Source organism: Tupaia chinensis, unplaced genomic scaffold (genome assembly GCF_000334495.1).
Source record: "Tupaia chinensis unplaced genomic scaffold, TupChi_1.0 Scaffold139491_1, whole genome shotgun sequence".
Classification (NCBI taxonomy): Eukaryota; Metazoa; Chordata; class Mammalia; order Scandentia; family Tupaiidae; genus Tupaia; species Tupaia belangeri.
In genome coordinates, this window is record NW_006199376.1 from 100,719 (window position 1) to 125,177 (window position 24,459).

At 37.6% G+C, this 24,459-nt stretch overlaps 2 protein-coding genes and 1 pseudogene across 4 annotated transcripts in view; 1 reads left to right on the forward strand and 2 right to left on the reverse strand.

The window, feature by feature from the left end:
• LOC102489998 (tripartite motif-containing protein 5) overlaps positions 1-1,662 on the reverse strand; it is a 5,285-nt gene extending 3,623 nt beyond the window's left edge. The window contains exon 1 of the mRNA XM_027765715.1: positions 1,482-1,662. The gene's annotated coding sequence lies outside the window, so the exon portion shown is untranslated. The remainder of the gene's footprint in view (positions 1-1,481) is intronic.
• Positions 1,663-8,038: 6,376 nt separating this feature from the next.
• Positions 8,039-8,670, reverse strand: LOC106736380 (high mobility group protein B1 pseudogene; annotated as a pseudogene).
• A 479-nt stretch (positions 8,671-9,149) lies between these two features.
• The window catches only part of TRIM22 (tripartite motif containing 22), an 18,894-nt gene continuing 3,584 nt past the window's right edge, over positions 9,150-24,459 (forward strand). The window contains exons 1-5 of one of the 3 annotated variants that reach the window (XM_006161949.3): positions 9,150-9,233; positions 15,205-15,693; positions 16,291-16,386; positions 16,998-17,228; positions 24,020-24,042. In XM_006161949.3, coding sequence (XP_006162011.1) covers positions 15,274-15,693; positions 16,291-16,386; positions 16,998-17,228; positions 24,020-24,042 — 770 coding nt within the window. In that variant the 5' untranslated portion in view covers positions 9,150-9,233; positions 15,205-15,273. Of the gene's footprint in view, positions 9,317-10,993; positions 11,153-15,204; positions 15,694-16,290; positions 16,387-16,997; positions 17,229-24,019; positions 24,043-24,459 lie in introns of those variants that run through there. The other 2 variants (XM_006161950.3, XM_027765714.1) reach the window with 2 other exon arrangements.

The window sequence follows — 24,459 nt, forward strand, 5'->3', positions numbered from 1 at the left end:
TATAGAGAGAGAGAGAGAGAGAGAGTCACAACCATTTAATGTACACTCTCTGTAATACTAGAAAGTTATCAAATCAAAGCAGATAATTAATGAATTAATCCTATGTGGCAAAGCATATATATACTGCAACAGTTTGGAAGACAGGGCCTTGACAGTGACTTCTCACCAGAAGGAAGTCAAGAAACTTGATGCAGAGGTGAAAATTCCCAAGTTCAATATTGATGCAGTAAGATTTGGTTAGATGAGGGCAAGTTGGATTTCCCATAGGCCTGAATTAGCTTGAGTGAACCTGTGCTTTCAAGAGAAAGGTGCAAGGTTAAACACAGAACCTCCCCTCCCCACTTCCCTAACTCCTCTCATGGGTGTCATGATTTTTTTTGTAGAGGTTTTTACTATAGGGCGTGTGCACTAGCCAGAAAGACAGAGAGAGACAGAGAGATGGAAAGCGAAAAATCACCCCCCAGGGAGAATGGCCACACTGAATCCCTTCTCCTCCATTTTCCTCTTGGGACCTTGAGGCGTCCAGTGTGAGTGTAAGCCACCGGCTCCGGAGTTCGAACTGTGGTCGACTACATGGGAGTTCAGCGACATAGCCATGATGCTAACCGCTGGTCCTGGGTGTCAGGATATTATCATCTGGCCATTTCTTTTGACTTCTTTTTACATTGTTAGCTCATCAATCATGAAGCTCATTTTGTTTATTAAAAGATAGAAAGGTGGAGACCAGCAGTTAATGTAATGGCTATGTTGCTGGACTCCCATGTAGTCAACGGTGGTTGGAGTCCCGGACCTCGTGGCTTAAACTCACTCTGGGCATGTGTGCGTGTGTGCCCGAGATCCTGAGAGGAGAATGGAAGAGAAGGGATTGTGGCGTGGCCATAGCCCTGGGGGGTGATTTCTCGCTTTCTGTCTCTCTGTCTCTCTGTCTTTCCAGCAAACGCACACACCCTATAGTAAAAACCTCTCCAAAAAAAAAAGGAAAAAGAAAAAAAAAGATACCAAAGGTGACACTCCAGAAAGTATTTCCACCACTTCCTCCTGCTCCTGAACTCTCACTTGAGCTCTGGGTCTGGTAGGCAGATATTGTCTAAAGAGAGAAGAGTGTAGTCAGTGTGTCAGACTGGGACTTTGGTAGGAGGACTGAATAGATAAGGGGGTACAGAATAGGCCAGTTATTACACCATCAGATCTCCTAAGTGCAGACAGGCCCAGCTGATGGGAACTGACATGCAGAAATAGTACGTTATGGCACGGGCAGACATGGAACTATAATATTAGGATTCAAAAATCTCTGTGGCTTTGTCTCTGTTCTTAGAAGGGACTAAGGCTGCAAGGAAACAAATCCTTTTATTTTCTCTAACCTCTGCTTTTTCAGATTAACTCCTCTCTCGTCACGGACAAACAGCCCTTTAGTCATCACTCACAACAGGAAGCCTGCAAGCTAGGGCCTTTCTCCCTTACAGAGAACAAATTAAACTCACCCAAGCAAATTCAGTTATCTCTTCAGAAATCTTCCAACCCCTGCCCTCCACAATCAATCAATACAGGACAGATGCCAATGGATATTCCATGGAAATGAGTGAAGGAAGGCCACAGCCTAATCTCCCATAAAGGAGCTCTCTCAGAGAAGCTGTGAGAAATGAAAGTAAGTTCTTGGGTATAAACAAGAAAGGGGAAGTGAAACTATGGGCCAATAGGGTACCTCCACGTCCGTGTCTCTTCGATGCCACATTCTGAGTGAGTTAACACTGGGTGCATTTGCTTATTACAGGAAGAGAGGTGGTAAATGAGGAAGTGCTCACTTAACATGCTTTTCTCCTGGGTCTCATGTACTGTGATCATGCCTTAATTGTGACATATTTTCATATTAATTCACTCACATATTAATCGTTACAAAAGGTGCTCCTTTCTTCCTTTTGCTTCTGATCTTTGACTGATTTTTCCTTTAGGTCACAAATTCAATTTATAGAGAAGAATAGAAGGTTAATGATTTGTATTTATTTATTTAAAAACTAATTATTTAATTTTACTTACTTGTTCATTTATTTTAATTTGAGCAGAGAGATTCACACAAAGAGAGAGAGAAAGGGAAAGTGAGAAAGCAAACCACTAAGTCTGGGACTCGAACCATGTCTGGCCATGTGGAAGTCCAGCATCTCAACCACCACACCACTTGCTGGCATCAAGGTTAGTGCTATGCTAGGTTACTGACTCTGGACCTGGAGATCTCATATGGAAAGTAAATGTATAAAAAAAAAAAAAAAAAAGCTAAAGTGAAAGACAGCTGTGATACCATTAAGTATTTCAACCCAGAAAGGGCAGAATGATAAAAATTTACATGGAGAACTTTGCAGAAATACTGTATTACAGTGATAGCTATTACATTCTTAACAATTATCAGAGTGCCCCAGATTCTCCCTGTTGTCTTTTTAAACTATCATTTTCCTCCCTGAGCAGGGAAATGAGAAAAAGAGCAGAATTTCATTATAAATTACAGCAATTTTGTTGACTGAAATACCAGTAACAAAAGAGTCATAATTGTCACCAGTAAGTTCAATTAAAATTAAAATTGCACCTATAATTATATAGGATTGATCTGAGACAATAAAGAATAAGTTATGAAAGGTCTTCTCCTTCTTTCATGAGCCTGTCCTTGATGATAAGGTTATTACATGATAACAAAGATGATAGAGAAAAATCTACCAGCTCTCAGAATGCAATTTGTACAAAATGGGATGTTTCATTACATTGAAAATCATCATGAGTTTCTTAGCTGTTAGAACAAATTTGACTCAAATGCAAGAAACTGAAACTGTCAACAGGGCTGATTATGCCAACATGAGTTTTGTTTCCTGCCTTGTGCATGTCAGTGACTTAAAGAAAATGTATGATCCATTCACAGTGGTGTTCTGCTATGCTGGAGACTGGGAGGACAATAAACATCTTTCGTTTATAAAACTGCATGGATAAATAATTTCTTTCTTCTTTTTTTCAGAAATGGATAAATAATTTCTGATGTGTTCCTTTGGCCGCTCCAGTTTAATGAGGAGAAAGATGTCCAGGGCTGATGAAAAGCTATTACTTATAAAATTACATAGATAAACAATATCTGACATATCCCTTTAAGACCTCTGGTTGAATGAGGAAGGAAATGTCCAGGGCTGGTGTGCTGTGAAAACCAGGCACAGACGCTGCTGAGCAAATGTTATTTTTGCTTGCGGCTTGCAAACAACAGCGGGCCTTCTGAGTGGATGTAATGTCTTTCTTCAGGATTGCAAACGGCCAAGGACAGTGTGATTGTTACTATCTTCTTAGCCCAGCACATTCCTTCTACTATTCCTGGACCCACCCTTCATGAGAATAATCTTTAAGAAGAAATTGTATCTTGTCCTCTGTTTTATCATAGTCTGCTGACACGATTACCCTTACCACCTTGTAACTTATGAAAATAATGAACAAATAGTGGTGTCATCTGGAGCGTGTATTCTGAGCAAGAATAAGATAGAAAACAGGATGTGAAAGTATGTACAAAGACTATCAAATGTTTTAGTGCTCCTTTGTTGTGGTTGGTGTAGCATTATACAAAATATTCCTTCAAAAAGTGGAGAAAATATGGGAGAATTATGGGAGTCTTGAGTATGACTCAGTGAAAAATTATTTTGGATAGCACCATCTATTAAACTTCCATGCTCTCTGGTGCCTTCCAGTGGTTAACTAACATGATACTGATAGTTTCACTTCTTTATTTCTTTATTTTTAAAAAACCTCTGCAACTACTAGTTTATTAGTGTCATGCAGAACTCAGATGTTTAGTATTTCCCCTGAAACTATGTAAACAAATGCCAAACAGAAAGAATCTAAGTCAAAATCATAGCACACCATCACACCATCACAAAAGTGTGTAAAATTGTAAGAACACTATTTTAAAACACTGACACTTTAAGAGAACAATAATCTCAAACTGTAAAATTGACAAATTGTTCTCTGAACAGTTAAGCAGATAAACATGACTCTAATGAATGAGCTTAGGTTTTATAAAGAATAATCTAATTCAAATAAATTGGATAATTCATGCTGAGATGCAAAGTTTGTGTCTTTTTTCACGTCTATCTGATTTATAAAGGGGCAAGCCACAGTAAAGAAATATTTCTCCTATTTTTCAGTGTGGCATTGTTTTAAGAACTGGCCTAATTAATTAAAAATACTCTTAGGTGACTGGTAGGTGGCAAAGTGGTTAAAGGTGCTGAATTCCCACATGGCTGACTGTGGTTCAAGTCCCAGACCTGGCAGCTTGCTTTCCCACTTTCTTTTTGTCTCTGTCTCTGTCTGGTCAAATTAAAAAATAATAATAACAAATGGAATGAATTAAATAAATAATTATTTAAAAGATACTTTTAATGGAAGGACAAGTTTTCTAAGCAGTCCATAGGTAGATAAATGGGAAAAGACTTTTACAGTCAGCACTTTCATAGCCTTTGCTGGAACCAAGGTCAACAAAAAAACTATAATATGGCAGTCTTGTATTTTAAATTCATGCTTTGGGGGATACATTCTAAAGTCTTCTTGAATAACTGCCATTGCATGGTAATGGGAGTTAAAGAATATAGAGTCTTTAATAGAAGGTTAATGATTTGTATTTATTTATTTAAAAACTAATTATTTAATTTTACTTACTTGTTCATTTATTTTAATTTGAGCAGAGAGATTCACACAAAGAGAGAGAGAAAGGGAAAGTGAGAAAGCAAACCACTAAGTCTGGGACTCGAACCATGTCTGGCCATGTGGAAGTCCAGCATCTCAACCACCACACCACTTGCTGGCATCAAGGTTAGTGCTATGCTAGGTTACTGACTCTGGACCTGGAGATCTCATATGGAAAGTAAATGTATAAAAAAAAAAAAAAAAAGCTAAAGTGAAAGACAGCTGTGATACCATTAAGTATTTCAACCCAGAAAGGGCAGAATGATAAAAATTTACATGGAGAACTTTGCAGAAATACTGTATTACAGTGATAGCTATTACATTCTTAAAAATTATCAGAGTGCCCCAGATTCTCCCTGTTGTCTTTTTAAACTATCATTTTCCTCCCTGAGCAGGGAAATGAGAAAAAGAGCAGAATTTCATTATAAATTACAGCAATTTTGTTGACTGAAATACCAGTAACAAAAGAGTCATAATTGTCACCAGTAAGTTCAATTAAAATTAAAATTGCACCTATAATTATATAGGATTGATCTGAGACAATAAAGAATAAGTTATGAAAGGTCTTCTCCTTCTTTCATGAGCCTGTCCTTGATGATAAGGTTATTACATGATAACAAAGATGATAGAGAAAAATCTACCAGCTCTCAGAATGCAATTTGTACAAAATGGGATGTTTCATTACATTGAAAATCATCATGAGTTTCTTAGCTGTTAGAACAAATTTGACTCAAATGCAAGAAACTGAAACTGTCAACAGGGCTGATTATGCCAACATGAGTTTTGTTTCCTGCCTTGTGCATGTCAGTGACTTAAAGAAAATGTATGATCCATTCACAGTGGTGTTCTGCTATGCTGGAGACTGGGAGGACAATAAACATCTTTCGTTTATAAAACTGCATGGATAAATAATTTCTTTCTTCTTTTTTTCAGAAATGGATAAATAATTTCTGATGTGTTCCTTTGGCCGCTCCAGTTTAATGAGGAGAAAGATGTCCAGGGCTGATGAAAAGCTATTACTTATAAAATTACATAGATAAACAATATCTGACATATCCCTTTAAGACCTCTGGTTGAATGAGGAAGGAAATGTCCAGGGCTGGTGTGCTGTGAAAACCAGGCACAGACGCTGCTGAGCAAATGTTATTTTTGCTTGCGGCTTGCAAACAACAGCGGGCCTTCTGAGTGGATGTAATGTCTTTCTTCAGGATTGCAAACGGCCAAGGACAGTGTGATTGTTACTATCTTCTTAGCCCAGCACATTCCTTCTACTATTCCTGGACCCACCCTTCATGAGAATAATCTTTAAGAAGAAATTGTATCTTGTCCTCTGTTTTATTATAGTCTGCTGACACGATTACCCTTACCACCTTGTAACTTATGAAAATAATGAACAAATAGTGGTGTCATCTGGAGCGTGTATTCTGAGCAAGAATAAGATAGAAAACAGGATGTGAAAGTATGTACAAAGACTATCAAATGTTTTAGTGCTCCTTTGTTGTGGTTGGTGTAGCATTATACAAAATATTCCTTCAAAAAGTGGAGAAAATATGGGAGAATTATGGGAGTCTTGAGTATGACTCAGTGAAAAATTATTTTGGATAGCACCATCTATTAAACTTCCGTGCTCTCTGGTGCCTTCCAGTGGTTAACTAACATGATACTGATAGTTTCACTTCTTTATTTCTTTATTTTTAAAAAACCTCTGCAACTACTAGTTTATTAGTGTCATGCAGAACTCAGATGTTTAGTATTTCCCCTGAAACTATGTAAACAAATGCCAAACAGAAAGAATCTAAGTCAAAATCATAGCACACCATCACACCATCACAAAAGTGTGTAAAATTGTAAGAACACTATTTTAAAACACTGACACTTTAAGAGAACAATAATCTCAAACTGTAAAATTGACAAATTGTTCTCTGAACAGTTAAGCAGATAAACATGACTCTAATGAATGAGCTTAGGTTTTATAAAGAATAATCTAATTCAAATAAATTGGATAATTCATGCTGAGATGCAAAGTTTGTGTCTTTTTTCATGTCTATCTGATTTATAAAGGGGCAAGCCACAGTAAAGAAATATTTCTCCTATTTTTCAGTGTGGCATTGTTTTAAGAACTGGCCTAATTAATTAAAAATACTCTTAGGTGACTGGTAGGTGGCAAAGTGGTTAAAGGTGCTGAATTCCCACATGGCTGACTGTGGTTCAAGTCCCAGACCTGGCAGCTTGCTTTCCCACTTTGTTTTTGTCTCTGACTTTTTCTTGTCAAATTAAAAAATAATAATAACAAATGGAATGAATTAAATAAATAATTATTTAAAAGATACTTTTAATGGAAGGACAAGTTTTCTAAGCAGTCCATAGGTAGATAAATGGGAAAAGACTTTTACAGTCAGCACTTTCATAGCCTTTGCTGGAACCAAGGTCAACAAAAAAACTATAATATGGCAGTCTTGTATTTTAAATTCATGCTTTGGGGGATACATTCTAAAGTCTTCTTGAATAACTGCCATTGCATGGTAATGGGAGTTAAAGAATATAGAATCTTTATGTAAAGATTAGAACACACTTTTCTATTAGTCCTTCAAGGACTAATGTTTGATCCTAATAATCCCATGCTGTGAGTAGACTGGTTACTCTTCACTTGTAAATGTTAAGTGGGCTATGTGAAATTTCTTATAAACTGATTAAAATGTTGGAATTTCAGTTATGGATGAAAACTGTCTCCATTTCTTTATTACCCTCACCACAATATGCCAGGTGTATAAACAAAAGCTTTTTATCAGCTAACTATAATGAAAAGATAGACACCGTAGGAGGGCAGAAGTAAAAGACTAGCTCCCCCTCAAGGAGAAAGTTTCAGAACTATTAAAAGGACAATATTAATAATAAAAAAATTATATTGACTTAGAAGCATTCAAAATGGCAACAAAACAGCTACAACTTTTTTTTTCAATTACAGAGTGATACTCAGTTAACAGAACAATAATTATTTTATATAAGCTGCATCAGAGACAACTGAAGATGAAAACACTACCATCCCCACATACAACTAATCTGTGCTGTGTACCAATAAGAACCTGCTTAAAATTTCCATTCCAGTTTATGACCCCCATAGTGTACCAGGCAAAGTTAGTGGCTATTGAAAATACCACCAGGACATGGCTGTCTAAAGACACATTCGGTAGTGCATTAACTGTACTAAAAAAGGCACTGTATAGTTTAAAAACAAATCTCACACACCTTTACATTTTTTTTTTCAAAAGGAGTAGGTTGTGTATGGGGAGTTAAATGCCTTATAAACAAAGAAAAAAAAAACTGCGCTAGAACCAACTCATTTATCATCATCCCCTTCCTCTTCATCTTTATCCTCTTTATCTTCCTCCTCTTCCTCATCTTCTTCATCTTCCTCTTTCTTTTTCATGCTCATTTCAGCCTTGACAACTCCCTTTTTTGCTGCATCAGGCTTTCCTGATATTGCTCGGTATGGAGCAATATCTTTTTCATATTTTTCCTTCAGTTTAGCAGCTGTCTTTCCATAAGGCCATTTATCATCTGCAGCAGTGTTATTCTACATCTCTCTCAGTTTTTTTGCGACATCACCAATGTATAGACCAGGATGTTCTCCTTTGATTTTTGGATGATATTCAGAACAGAACAAGAAAAAGGCTAAAGGAGGCCTCTTGGGTGCTTTGGGATTCTTGAACTTGTTTCTCCTTTAGGAGGGATACAGGTTTTCTTTTCTCTTTCATAACAGGCTTTGTCCACCTTTACCATATATTCAAATTTTTCTTTCTCTTTAGCAGACATGGCCTTCCACCTCTCTGAGCACTTCTTAGAAAACTCTGAGAAGTTGACTGAAGCATCTGGGTGCTTCTTCTTGTGTTCCTCTCAGCAAGTTTGCACAAAGAATGCGTATGATGACATTTTGCAACTCGGCTTCTTAGCATCTCCATTTTCCACGTTTAGTTATCTTTCCTTCACGAGGCACAGAGTCTCCCAGTGCCTGTCTGGCTGACACTTGCCCTGGTCCTATCTCCAACCAGTTTCACTTCTATTAATTTCTGGAAGCTGTCCCCATCCGGCTTTCCTGGATAAAAATTTGCAGAACTCTGAAACCAATAACTGTATTTTCCCTATTAGATTACGAGAAGTTAGGGGCCGAAGCTTTCTGGGTCATTATTTGACCATAGGGACTTGCTGTGTTTGAATATAGGATAAGCTTGACAAGTAAATTATCAGACAGAATTGAAATCCTGAGTACTCAAGCAAGCAATACAGTGTATAATTGAAATTCACATTCTTCACGTGCAAATATTTTTGCCAGAATAAACTGAGACCAAAATGAGAAAGGAGTGATTGAACGCCCGATGGAGCAGGCCCTGTAATGCACTGAAGCATGACCATCCCCCAGTGTTATTGTTCGGTCAGTTTCTATTCTGCTGCCTGTTTCCTTTCACTTCTCAGAATCTAACTTTCATTTCTTGTTCAGTTTTTGTGGAGACTCCTTGTGCAGATCCTCTGACTTGGTAAGTGGTTCTCGTCCATACCTGGACCTGCCTCACCTTCCCTCTCCTCCACTGATGCAAGACTCCTCCATTTGTGATTCAAGGTTTGTGAGTGATTTGTGGTGGCAAAGGAGGAAGGTTTTTCTTGGTAAAGTGGTTTTTGTGTGTTTGAGTGAGTGTCATTTGTGGTTTTGAAGCAGCTTCAAATAAACAAAAAACCACATTTGGTGGGGTCCTGCAGAGATGGCTGAGAAGGGCAGTATTGTGTTTGGGGTGTGGGGGAGTGGGTTACTTTTAACAAAGAGAGGTTAGAAAAACCAAAATGTCCTGTTTGTTTCTAGTAAAGGCTGTGCTTTCTTCAGACTGAATTGCTCCTATCTCCCTCTTCTGTGGTTTTGATTTTTCTACCTTTTCAACATAAGCCATAATAATTTCTTAATCAGAGGCAGAAATTCTCTTTCTCCTTATCCACCAAGGATGAGAGCCCTTATCTGGACCTAGATGTATGGAGAAAGGGTCTATGGATGTGCTAGGGATAAGACTCTTTTGGAGCTGATCATTTTACTCTCTTTCTGGTTATGTCTGAGAGGTTGTTCACACCCTTCCTGAGGAATTACCAGTCTGAAAGGTGAGGCATGATGGTCAGACTGTCACCCATCTCTGTAGCTCCCCTGGTCACTTTTCTCTCTAGAGACCCAAGTACAGGAAATGTGTGCTTTCCCAGTGCCCATGTCTTACTCTTAATTGAATAATACCCCATGACCCTGTAGTGTCCTCTTCTGCTTCAGGACTTCTTCATGTCTGAGACACACCTTTTCACGTTTCTCATCTCCAATCTTTACTCAATTTTCCCTCACGTGGGGCTAAAGAAATGACTTGGTAATTTCTCATGAAGAACTCTCTCTTAATCTTACCTCAAAGAAGGCACTTCATACCATGTTCTATTGTCCCATATATTCCAATGTGTACTTTTCTTCTCACTTTTTAAAAATTCCAGGTACTGGGACCAGCAGTTGGCATAATGGCTATGTCATTGGACTCCTATGTAGTTGACCACGGTTCAAACCCCAGACCCAGTGGTTTAAACTCACACCAGGCACATGTGTGTGCGTGCCCAAGATCCCTAGAGGAGAATGGAGGAGAAGGGATTGTGGCATGGCCATACCCCCCTGGGGGGTGATTTCTTGTTTTCTGTCTCTCTGTCTCTCTCTGTCTTTCTGGCGAGCGCATGCGCCCCATAGCAAAAACCTCTCAAAAAAAAAAATTCAGGTACTGTCTTCTCATGTGTATATCCTTTGTATCTGGACAAGCTTCAGCAATTTTACTTTAATAGCTTGAGATTACTACGGAGCACAGTAAAAAGAAGGAAATATATGTTTTTTAAAAATATTTTGATTAAAGTCACAAGAGAAAAAGCAGAAAGCTGTGATAAAAAATTCTGTAGCATTTACTTAATATGCAATAAATTTTAAGTACCTATAAGAGATTGTTTTTCTTGTCAGGCAAGAAAAAGTAAATAAACAGTATAAAAGTAATGTATTGGTAGTATGCAATATGTGATCATTAGCATAAATGTGTCAGTGTAGCAAAGCGATTTTAAAGAACCTTCAATGAAACATTGGATTTAAGAGGGCTTTTTTGTCCAGAGTGATCAAGGTGAAACAAGGTAGGGTGGGAAAGAATGTGCAAAGAGAGAAGCAGGAGGGGAGTTCTGATGAAGGGGAAGAGATGAGCATGTGGACTTAACAGACCATGACAAAGACTGCCTCACACTTTGTGGCAGAGGTTTGATCAGAGGGATGACAAGGTTGGTGTCTGCTTTAAGAGGGTCACTTTGGCCAATGACACGAGAACAGTGAGGAGAGCAGACTGCATGGGTCTAGGGGCAGGCTAGCCAGAGCAGTAAGAAACTCCTCCTGGTTTCCAAGTTGAAGATTCAGGTAAGTGGGACCAAATTTAAAGAAACTACTTAGAGCATTTTCTGATGAACTAATTGTGAATGGGACAACACCAGGTGTAGCTTTATGAAAATGACCCTCTGGAGGCCAGCAGGTGTCCTAGTGATTAAAGTGGTAGACTCCCACATGGGTAACTGCAACTCTAGTTTCACACCTGGAAACATGAAATTCACACCAGGCTTGTTAGCATGCATGCCCCAAGTCCTGAAAGGAGAATGGATGAGAGGAGATTTCGGGGTGACCATCCCCTTGGGGGGTGATCTCTCATTTTCTCTCTCTCTCCCTGTCCCTCTATCTCTCCGGTCAGTGTGCACACCTTATAGCAAAAATTCATTTTCTTTCTTTATTCTTTTTTTTTTTTTTGAGAAGGGTTTTTGCTATAGGTGCATGTGTGCTTGTCAGAGAGACAGAGAGAGACAGAGAGATAGAAGGTAAGAAATCATCCTCAGGAGGATGGCCACACTGCAATCCTTTCTCCTCCATCTTCCTCTTGGGATTTTGGGCAGGCATGAACATATGCCTGGTGTGAGTTTTAAGCTGTTGGGTCCAGGACTCAAACCACAGTCGAATACATGGGAGTCCAGCAATATAACCATTGCACCATCTGGTGATCCCTCCCCAGACCTGGTGGTCCCTCCCCAGATCATACATTTCTTATTGTCAGTTTCTGATGGAGGAACAAGGAATGATTAAAAGATATTGGCTAAAACTCTCAGAGCACATTTCTCTCCAATATAGATACATTTTTTTTTCTCTCTTTTCTAAGCTGTACAGGTTCACAAAATCTCCATGCAGCTGATCAGGGTATTCTAAGATATAAGGAAACTGGTCCTAGTTAGCCCTAACTAGGTGACATTTGTGTCACCTTCAAAAAGGAGCTTGCATTTTGTTTCTGTGTCTGTCTGCTTGTCTTAGATGGAAAGAGTTTTCAATAAGATTAATATTTCATCAATGGTAGAATAACAAACAAAAAAACAAGGTAAAAATAGACAAGTATGTTAGTTTTCCAGGTCTGCCACAAAAGAGTTATCACTTATTGGATGGCTTAAATAGCAGCAATTCATTGTGTAGCAATTCTGGGGGCAGAATATTCCAGATAAAAAGCAGCAGTAGGATTGTTTCTTTCTGAAGGCTATGCGGGAAGGATCTGTTCCAGGCCTTTCTCTTACCTTCTAATAGTTTGCTGACAATCATTGGCATTCCTTGGATTATAGTTGTATCAGCCTGATACCTGCTTTTTTCATCAAATGCCATACTCGCTGTGATGTGTCTCTTTTTTTATCCAAATTTCCACTGTGAATGAAAGTGAGCTCTAATGCAGTACTCTCATCTTAACTTTATGATAACATGATCACCTGCGAAGATACTAGTTCCGAAAAAGATAACATTCATACATGTTTAGAATTAGGCTTCAACATCTTTGGGGGAGAAAAATTCTACCCATAGTAACTCTCTCAGGATCTTTGAAATAGGACAGATTTGATCTCTCCTCTGTATGACCTCCCTTACATACTGAGACTTTTCTCCCATGGTCATGAGATGTTGTTGGAATCCATGTTTCCCAGGTTTCTGTCAACTGTGTGATTCTTTGAATATGTGAGCCTCTTTTCTTCATCCCTACAAACTTATTTACACCTTTAGGTTTCTACTGTCATTCTTGCCATATGTCCAGTCCAAGGTGAAATTCCAATATTTAAAAATTCTCCAATATCTACCTTCCCATGATGTTGGATATTAAAATAGTTTTTGCAGCTCTTATCTTTATTTACATTTAAAAATTTGTGCTATCTTGAGAAGAAACCCTAAGGAAGATCTTTTTTTTTTTTTTTTTTTTGGAGAGATTTTCACTGTAGGGCGCGTGCGCTCGCCAGACAGACAGAGAGAGACATAGAGACAGAAAGCAAGAAATCACCCCCCAGGGGGGATGGTCACACCGCAATCCCTTCTCCTCCATTCTCCTCTCGGGATCTTGGGCACGCACGCACACGCGCCCGGCGTGAGTTTTAAGCCACCGGGTCCGGGACACGAACCGCGGTCGACTACGTGGGAATCCAGCGACATAGCCATTACGCTAACTGCTGGTTCTCTAAGGAAGACCTTGAGGACAATGTGTTCACCCTAACTCTACCCGTTAGAATGTGATTATCTTTCTAGTCACTTAATTTTATTTACATACCCAAGGAAAGGGAGTACAGTATTTTTATTTCTCAAGAATTTTGTATAAAGCATAAATATGTAAAAGTCATTTCTACATTATAACTGGCTATAAAAATGTTAGTGATACAGTTTTCTCCCTACTGTGGTTTTTGCTATGTGTATGTGTGTCTTAGGGGAGTAAGTGAGAGTGTATGGGTGTATTCAGTGTGTGTAGGTGTGTAAAGAGGCAACACTTCTGCACTGGAAACTGTATGTGTGTTCCCAAAGTTCAGCTATTAGAGAATTACTAACTGAGGGGAAGAAAAGATGAAAATATTACTAGAAGGTTTTTATTCATCTATGGAGAGATGTGGAGATTGTAGCCTTTATATATTGATCACTCATTGTGTCCAATGTGGTCTGCAGTATTTTAGGTATTAGGAACACATTCATGAAAAAAATAATCCTGATCTGTGCATGGATTATATTTTAAGAGGAAGTGGTAGACAGTTAAATAAAGATGCAGCGTGTTGGGGCCAGCAGGTGATGTGATGGTTAAGGTACTGGATTCCTACATGGCTGACCATGGTTTGAGTCCCCAATCTGATGTCTTGCTTTCTCACTCTCTGCACCTCTCACCCTCTCGCCCCATCTCTCTCTGGTGAGCACACATGCTCTATAGCAAATTAAAACAATAATAACAACAATAAAATAAATGAGATTAAATAAAATAATTCTTTAAAAAAGTTGCAGTGTGTTCTCTAGTGAATATAAGAGAAAATAGCAAATGTGCACTAAGTGGTAAATATGGATAGTTTTGCTGTTGATGATTCATAGCAGGCTCTTGGGATAATAAGACATGTAAGGAGAAACTGAAATGAAACATGAATAAGTCCTGTTGAATCAAGGGAAGGACCTTTCCATGCTGAGATTAGAGCAACGGCAAAAGACTTTCCTCAGCAATGGGTTTGATGCTTTAACACCAAGGATGTGTTTTGGCATAGGGAATGGCAAACTAGATGAATGTCAAATGGCATGACAAGTAATATCATTCAGACACTAAAGGCCATGTATTATGGCTCCATTTTTATGAATTGATGAAAAACACCCAGGAGATTAGTAGCTGCCCTGGGCTTGGTGTCAGAATGAGAGTGACTGCTAACGGACACCAGACTTTTCTTTTCTTTTTTTTTTTTTTTCTGTTGATGAGATGTTTTAAAATTGGGTTATAGTCACAGTTACACAGTTCTACAAAAGTAATATAAATAATTGGATTGCACATTATAATAAATGCATTTAATGCTATGTAAGCATAAATCAGAAAGGCTGTTAAAAAATGAGTCATGCAAATGTCTGGGGTAAGATCATACCATACAGAGACAAGAGCAGATGTAAACCCCAGGGTCAGAAGTGGGTGTAGCTTATTCAACAGGGAGGATATTTTGGGGGTTGGGGACAAACAGCACAAATGGTGGGTCAAACAAAGCTATTGTTTGAAATTGTCTCAGTTTCTTCTTTTCTCTCTTAACAACAGAGAAAATAACAATCATTGTTCTGATGGAGTGAAATTTTTTTTTTGGAGAGGTTTTTTTTTTTTTTTTTGCTATAGGGTGCGTGCGCTTGCCAGACAGACAGAGACAGTGAGGCAGAAAGCGAGAAATCACCCCCCAGGGGGGATGGCCACGCTGCAATCCCTTTTCCTGATGGAGTGAAATTTGTCATGAAATCTAAATTAAGATTACGTGTTTGAAATTATTTCAAGGTCCTTTTCATTTCTTCACCAACCTATTCTTTGCATCTCCTTTCCTTTCTTTATTAAATATTAACATTTTGTCCTGTGCTAAATCTCTACATATAATCAGTGCCTTTTCTTACCCTGCCCTATTCAACATTCCCAGTCCTGCAGGAATCTGTGAGCAAGAAGAGCCTCAGGAGTCAGGACAGAAGGAATCTGAGGGAGCAGTGTGATGGATTTGTCAGTCCCAGTGAACATAAAGGAGGTGACCTGCCCCATCTGCCTGGCGCTCCTGACAGAACCTCTGAGCCTGGACTGTGGCCACAGCTTCTGCCAAGCCTGCATCACTGCAAAGAACAAGGAGTCAGTGGTCTGCCCAAGACTAGAAAGGAGCTGCCCCGTGTGCCAGACCAGATACCAGCCTGGGAACCTTCGTCCTAATTGGTATCTGGCCCACATAGTAGAGAAAGTCAAGGAAGTCAAGAGGAGCCCATGGAAGCATCAGAAGAGAGAGCTCTGTGTACACCATGGAGAAAAACTCCAGATCTTCTGTAAGGAGGATGGGAAGGTCATTTGCTGGCGTTGTGAGTTGTCTCCTGAACACCGTGGTCACCAAACATTCACCATAGACAAAGTGGTCAAGGAATGTCAGGTAGGCCCCAGGGGGAGAATAAGGCAGAAGAGGGTACCTGACATGCAGTCTCCACCTATGTATACCACATTGTTCCCCTTGTCATCATAGAAGTGATCTGTGATCTCGTTCAAAAACCATTGCTTAGCTTCAGAGGTCTGAAGGATATTACTATACAGTTTTCTGTTTTAATAAAGAATAATCCTAGAACACAAGTTTTTGATCAAGAGAGGTTCAATGAATGGAGAACTGCTACCCAAGATAAGCTGTGACTGCCACTCTGAGCAAGAGATTTTAGGAAAGTATATCTAGTTAGATGTGGGAGGAGGGTCATGAGAGTGAGGATCTCCTTGCTGTAGGGTTCCTGCTTACTTGAAGGAAAGAGAAAACCAGGCTGCTCTGGCTAAGGGGTTGTGGCTTCTGTCACCTGGTAGTAAAATATATATATATATATATTTACATCCTCACATTCCTCCCATGTCATAGATTCTACTCACCAGCCTCACGGTATCCATAACCTGATATATTATGAAATAACCTTGACATTTTACCTTTTATCCTCTGTTCCAGGTGCTAAGAAATTTCATGGCTTGACTCTGGTGATTCATTTTTTCACAGGAGAAGCTCCAGGCAGCTATCCAGAGGCTGAGAAGAGAGCATCAGAAAGCTGAGAAGTTGGAAACTGACCTTGGAGAAGAGAGATCTTCTTGGAAGGCAGGAATGGACTCTTCTCAAGAAATTTCTGAGACAGGAATCTGAGCAGAACCTTGAGATTTATCACAAAAGATCTCTTCCTCTTTGTTACCTCCAAATTAATATGCATAGGAATCATTTGATTAGGTTTAATTTTATACCATGCTGTTTGACCATGGGGTTAGAGTAGACATTTTGCAAATCAATGATGTATTTGGAAGGAAAGGCACAGAGGGAAGCAAATGTGAACGTGGCTTGTAAATCCTCTGTCCCATTTTTGTCATCAGGTTTAGGCTTTGATACATCCAGGAAACACTCTGTAAAGGTCCCAGGATCCCAGTTTAGGGAATGTGAGTGGAGGGCTTTAATACACAGAGAGTGGCACAATGGTCCTAGACAGGTGTGTGCAATCCAAGCCTCACCCAGGTATCACATTTTTCTCAGGCTAGTCCTCCAAAGAGCAGACTTGAATGTTTTACTCTGAGCAGAGCTCAAATTGAAAAATAGTAGGAAAATGGCATTAATAGGAATTGCTTGATGACTTTCATTCCATTCCTTTTTAAGAACTTCTAAAAGAAAGGCATACCCTCAATCAGATAGACTAACTGCTTCTTTCTCTTTCTATCCCAAAGTCTTATATTCAGACTGAAAGACAAAAGATCTTGAAAGGTTTTAATGAAATGAGAAGCATCTTGGACAGTGAGGAACAGAGGGAGCTGCAAAAGCTGGAGGAAGAAGAGGTGAATGTACTGGATAACCTAGCAGCAGCCAAAGACCAACTGGGCCAGCAGAAGCAGTGTGTAAGAGAGCTCATCACAGATCTCCTACGAAGGACACAGGGGACACCAGTAGAGATGCTGCAGGTGAAAATTGGAATGGGTGTCTACATAAAAGATTTTGGGAAAACACAGAGACTGATTTTCCTTCCATCTGGGTCACTAGGAGCTCTTCCTTATATTGGGTTGCCAGAAAAGTCATGATGCATTTTGCATAGAAAAACATAGAAAAATATCTCATGACTTTTGTGACAACCCAGTAGTTGGTAGCATTAGAAGGTGTCTTTGGGCCCACAGTGCCTCTTCTATGCCATTTATTTCAGGTGTCAGAGTGATAAATCAATGAGTGATTGGCAAGGAGATTCTCCAATATTTTTAACTTATAAAAAGTAGTACATAGGGGACCAGCAGTTAGCGTAATGGCTATGTTGCTGGACTCCCACGTTGTTGACCATGGTTTGAATCCCGGACCTGGTGGATTAAACTCACACTGGGCCCGTGTGTGTGTGTGTGTGTGTGTGTGCCCAAGATCCAGAGAGGACAATGGAGGAGAAGGGATTGCGATGTGGCCATCCCCTCTGGGGGGTGATTTCTCACTTTCTATCCCTCTGTCTCTCTGTCTTTCTGGCAAGCGCATGTGCCCTATAGCAAAAACCTCTTAAAAAAAGAAAGAAAGAAAGAAAGAAAGAAAGAAAGAAAGAAAGAAAGAAAGAAAGAAAAAAGTAGTACACAAGATTATTGACTTGAGAGAGGAGATTCTTTGTTCCAGTGACATTTGCTGGGCTCCTTGTTGTCTGTGATTTCATGTGAGCATTAGTAAAGTATCCACTCACTGGGCTTAGTCACAGGCAAACAGCATGAGCCTTTGTTTATATTTGATTTTTTGTTGTTATTGAAGGATGGCAACTGTGACACCAGACTGTTAATACTGAGTGATGGATGTTTGTGTGTAGGAGTGAGGGGGGAGGGAGGGGCTATGTTGACTGGAAAAGAATGTGTGAGAAAACCTATAGAAACCTGATGGAAGATTTAGACTTACTATTCTTTTGTCATGGAAGTAACAATAGAATGTAATCTTGACCCCCAGAAAAGGTTGAGAAATTCAGGAAATTTTAGATATTTTCTGCTTAATTTTTGTCATTCTTCTTCCCTTTCTTTGCTAGTTGAACAAGAATGTCTACTTCTCTTTGGTTCCAACACTGAGATAATTCATTTCTGTCTGTTGGATCTTTTCTTTTGCTTTAAAAAAAAAAAACAAGCTAAAAAAACCCCACACATTTTTTGAGGCTTAATTTACATATCATAAAATCTACCAATTCTAAGTACAAATTTTAGTAAACATATTGAACCAAAACCAAATTTGTTTTTAGTACTTTTCCATTAAACAAAAAAATTCCTCATGCCCACTTGGAATCAATATTTATTCAGATCCCTTCCTCTCGGCAACCATTTAGTTGTTTTCTGTTTCATGGATAAAATTCTCTATATAGGTCCAGACCTTTCAATATAAATGGAAACATATGACATGTAGTCTTTTGCACAGAGCATCTTTCATTTAGCACAATATTTTAAATTTTATTCATACTATAATCAGTACTGGTGTTCTATTCCTTTTTATTGCTAATACTAGTTCATTATCTGAATATATCATACTTTATCTAATCATGTGGTTGTTGGCTACATGGATTCTAGTTCGGGCCTATTATGAATACTGTGACACTGAACATTTACTTATTTATTTTTTGTGGCTATATATTTTCATTTCTTTTGAGTAGATTTTAATAGTGGGATTTCTGTGTTATAGTCTAAGTTTATGTATTTTTTAAAAGTCCTATACTATTTTTGAAATCTGTTACTCAGTTTATATTCATAGGAATAATAAAATGGTTTCTAACATTTTCTCATTTAACATTTGTAACACTTGAGATAACTTTAAAAAAATTACAGCCATTCTGGGAACCAGCAGTTAGCATAATGGCTATGTTGCTGGACTCCCATGTAGTTGACTGCGGTTCGCGGCCCGGATCCGGTGGCTTAAAACTCACGCTGGGCGCGTGTGTGTGCGTGCCCAAGATCCCGAGAGGAGAATGGAGGAGAAAGGATTGCGGCGTGACCATCTCCCCTGGGGGGTGATTTCTCGCTTTCTGTCTCTATGTATCTCTCTGTTTGTCTGGCGAGTGCACGAGCCCTATAGCGAAAACCCCCCCAAAAAAAAAAAAAATTACAGCCATTCTAATGGATGTTTAATGGCATCTCAATGTAGTTTTAATTTATGTTTTTCCTGGTATGTAATAGTACTGAACATTTTCTAATGTATTTTCACATATAGATTCTATTTGTAACATATTATGTCACCTTATTCTCTATTTCTTATTTTAGGTCCAGTTGTAATTTTATAAAAAATATTTCAAGTTCCAATTTTCCGATTTTGAAAGTTCACAGAAAATAAATAGACTTTTGCTGATAAATCCCATATATTACAACCTTGCTACAATCACTTATTTGTTACAGATTTTTTTTTTGTCAATTATTTGGCATTTTGTATGTAGACAATATGTCATCTTAGAACAAGGCCAAGTTTGTTTTTTCCTTTGCAGTCTGTATACTTTTATTTGTCTTTGCTTGTCATATTGCACTGGCTAGGACTTGCAGTAAAATGTTGAACAAGAAGTGAGAGGGATTATCTTTTCCTTGTTTATGACATTAGCAGGAAACTGTTCAATCTCTCATTATTAAGATGTTGACAATATATATATTAGTTGAGAAACTTCCCTTTTATTTCAGGTTTTCTAGGAGCTTATTTTTTTTTTATCATGAATGGGCATTAGATTTTTCCTGCATCAATTGATAAAATCATTATATTTTTCTATTTCATTTATGTGGTAGATGACATTAGTTGACTTTTTAATGTCAAACCAACTTTGCTAACTTGAAAAAAATCTCATTTGTTTGTGGTATAAAATGTCTTTTATACTTCATTAGATATGATTTGATACTATATTGTTCAAAATATTCACACTTTTGATTATTAAAGATACTAGTTTTTCCTTTTCTGTAATATCTTTAGTTGGTTTTAGATTGAGATAATGTTTGTCTTATAGAATGCGTAAGGATGTAGTCTCTCTGTTTTTATTTTCTGGAATAGATTTGGGGATAACTAGTATAATTCCCTCCTTAAATGTTTGGTAGAATTCATCAATTCATCAGTGAAATCAACTGGGCCTACTCTTTTGTATTTGTCTTGTTTTTATGTGTTACTTAGAAGTGGGCTATTTAAAATCCAAATATTTTGGACCAGCAGATGGTGTGGAGGTTAAGGTGACTGGATCCCAGAAGGCTGAGTTCATGGTTAAAGTCAGACTTGACATTTTATGACCAAAATCCCAGAAGGAGAGTGGAGGAGAAGGGAGTGTGGAGTGGCTATCCCCTCTGGGGGGGGGGGTAATTTCTTACTTTCTCTCTCTGTCTCTAGCAAGTGCTCATACTCTATGACAAAAATCTAAAAAAAAAAACAAAACATAAAAATCCAAATATTTTGAAATATTACAGCTGTTACTGGTCTCTAGCCAAATTCTATAGATGTCTGATAAAATATTTTATATGATTTCAATGATTTAAAATAGTTCATGTGTATTTTATGATATAAAATGTAACCATATTGGTTTATGTTCCATGTGAACTTGAGAAAAATATGTATTTGTCTATGAGAAATGTTTTATAGTATTCCATAAATGTTATTTATATTAGTTGATATATTGTAGTACACTGTTCAGGTACAGTTATAACTGTAAAATTATCTTGTGGCCCCTGTAATAAATTACCACAACTTCTTTTTTTTTTTTTTTTGAGAAGTTTTTGCTAGAGGGCACATGCGCTCTCCAGACAGACAGAGAGAGAGAGAGACAGAAAGCGAGAAATCACCCCCCAGGGGGGATGGCCATGCCGCAATCCCTTCTCCTCCGTTCTCCTCTCGGGATCTTGGGCACACACGCACATGTGCCCAGTGTGAGTCCTAAGCCACCGGATCCAGGACGTCAACTGTGGTCGACTACATGGGAGTCCAACAACATAGCAATTACGCTAACTGCTGGTCCCAATTACCACAAGTTCTATGAATTAGAACCACAAAAATGTACAGTCTTATAATTTTGGAAGCTATTAAGTCCAAAATCAGGAGGCCAGTAACCATCAGAAGCTAGTAAAAAAGCAGGAACAGTTTCTCCCTACAATAGGGGCAACTCTACTGATACCTTGATTTTGAACTTCGATCCTCAAAAGCTGTGAGAGAATATATTTCTATTATTATTGTTATTGTTATTATTTGTATAGCAGAGGGCATGTACTCTGACCAGAGAAAGAGGGAAAGCACTTTCAAGAGTCACACTGCAGTATTTTTACTACATTTTTTTTTCATCCTGTCAGAATTTTAGACGGGCAAATCTGATTGATCTTGCATACTGGTATATCGCTAAGCTCTTATTAATTTCAGTGACTGTGAGCATGTGTGTGTGTGTATTCCTTAATCTTTATTATATACAAGATCACGCTATTCGTGAAAAAAATACAGCTTTGTTTCTTTCTCATGCTATATCTTCTTTTTTCTTCTTTTTTCTATACTTCTTTCTTCCTTTTCATTTTTCTTATTGCACTCGAGAAAACCTCCAATGCAAAGTTGACAGATGAGTTAAAATAAGCTTTTGTCTTTTTCTTGATCTTAGGAGGAAATAATTTGTGTTTCACTATTATTATATTAACTGTCTGTTTTTCATATATGTCCTTTATCAGGTTTTTGGATGTTCTTTTTTCTTGTTGAGAAGCTATCTGAAGAGGTTTCAAAGAAAAAAAGAGGTTTCGATTTTTTTTGAATTGTAGGAGGAGTTCTTTATATATTCTGAATATTAATATCAGAGATATGTTTTGGAAATATGTTTTCTCATACTGTGGGTTGCCTCTATTTTGTATTTGTTTATTTCACAAAAATGTTGTTTTCAGTGTTAGTAAAGTCCAATTTATCAATTTTTTGCTTTTATTACTTTTACTTTTAGTGTGATATCCAAAAATACATTCTCAAATCTAATGTCATGAACATTTCCGCTGCTTTCTTCTAAGAGTTTTACCTCTTAAATTTAGGTTTTTGATCCATTTTTAGTTACATTTAACTACATTCTAGTTACCATTTATTATATGGTATAAGTCATTTGTTTTTCATGTTGTTGTAACCATTTTTTTATATTAAGCCCATTTTTGGTAGTAGGTTGGTAATAAGGGAGAAGAGGTAATAGCTAAAAAATGGAATATAGAGGACAACATTTGTCTGTCAAACTTCCATTCTCTTTGTTTATTTTTTGTACAAACTTATTGAATAACCCTTTGAAGAACCACCCTGTATCCTGTTTAAATCCATGTAGTTGGTTAAAATTAATAAAATCAGTAGCATGAAGGACACTTATGTTATTCAATTATAGGAAAATCAAAATATCTAATTCCTATGTTTTTTCCAACCCTATTTTCATTATTTTAAGAGAAGCACCTGACCCATGGTTTGCTTACTATAGGATTTTACTACCATTATTACAAAGGGAAGGTATATTTTCTGGTGGGTATTGTTTGAAGGACTACAGTTCAAACCTGGAAATTTAAGTTGACGCCCTGCAGAATTTGAAAAGAAAGTAAGTATAGAAAGTAGAAGGTAGATCGGATTTGTATGAAAATATTGTTAGCTGAAAACATAGCTATGAGTAAAGTTATAGTTAATCCTTTTAATTTCTTTTAAATTTTAATTTAAACTTGATTTAGTTGGTTTTTTGCCTTATCCTATAACAACAAAAAAGCTAATACAGGCAGTAATACTATTTCTGAGATAATAAAGCTTATTGGAGGCCAAATTTTTGTTGATATAAAGGAAGTTGGGCCAGAGAGAGGGAGAGCAAATACATTCTTGTTCCAAAAGGAAATAAAGGCAGCACCTAATGCTTATGAGGAAGAGAAGATGGTTAAAAGAAATTAAGAATGTGAACTAGACAGACTAAGAAAATGCAAAATTTGGGGTAAGATATAGATTCTAAGAGTGGGTGGGTATTGGTACTGTTCTGAATAGTGGAGTATAAATAGTTGGGCAGTAGTAAGTAACACTTTGACTTTCTTAGTTGCTTGTTCCTTTGGCTTGTTTAATACTGAAAACTGGATGAGATAACCTACATATAAAGTTTGGGTGGTGGGTAGAGAAAGGTGAGACAAACATTAACTTGAGATTTTTGTTTGCTTGTATTGGTAGCAAAAACAAAATGTATACTCCAAAGATTCTTATTATTATTCATCTTCGATTTTCCAAAATTTGTAAAAATGTCTGACAAATAATAGATTTCACCTATATATGTCTAGAAAAAAATAAAAGCACATCAAATTTGTGAATTAAGAAAATGTATGCAGTAAATTTATGTGTTAAAAATAGTAGACTTCCTTTCTTGCTCTTAAATACATCCCCTTTCTAGATACTTGAAGCATCTTCCTGACATCGTCACATAAATCCTCTGTAATTGCCCGTCTGAATCTTATCTCTACATTGTGTCCCTCATTCCATGACTATCTCTTATTCTCAACGTATCAAGGGTTTGGTAAGAATGTGAGGAGGAAGGTGGATTGATCTTTGCAAGGTAGGAGGACTTATCACTCCTTCATAGGTTGCCAAATAATAGAAGATGCTCAGTTAAATTTAAAATTTAGATAAATAACACAGAATTTTTAGTACAAAGGTATCTTAAATAAACAAAAGGCACTAAAATTATCTTTGTTTATTCAAAATTCAAAGTTAAGTACCCACTTTTATGTTCTAAATCTGGCAATGCTGTACTTGACTCATGTTTCTCTCTTCTTTCCAGGATGTGATTGATGTCATGAAAAGGTATGTATGGAAGACGAGGTCTGGTATGCGTGATGAGGAAATTATGGCCACTAGTGCTATCTTTGGCCCAGACAGAATGAAATATAAAATCTCATAACTGACAAATTTTTTCATTAAATCATCTCAAATTGCTGACCATAGGTGAAGGTTTTTATTGGTAGGGAGTCTGGATATCAGAACCCTGTAATTTCATTCATTTTATTCAAATATTTATCTCTGCTTCAGCTGCTGTTTCCATATTTCATAAGTGTCTATCTCACTTTAGGAAGGATCCTGTCCTCTTTATATGACTTTCTAAATGGCTCTTATTAAAGTTCTAAAAAGAACCCAAAACCACCCCCCAAAAAACAAAAACAAAGACTCAAGTCTTGGGAAATAGTGGCTTTGCTGCCAATATAATTTTATGTTGCTTACATA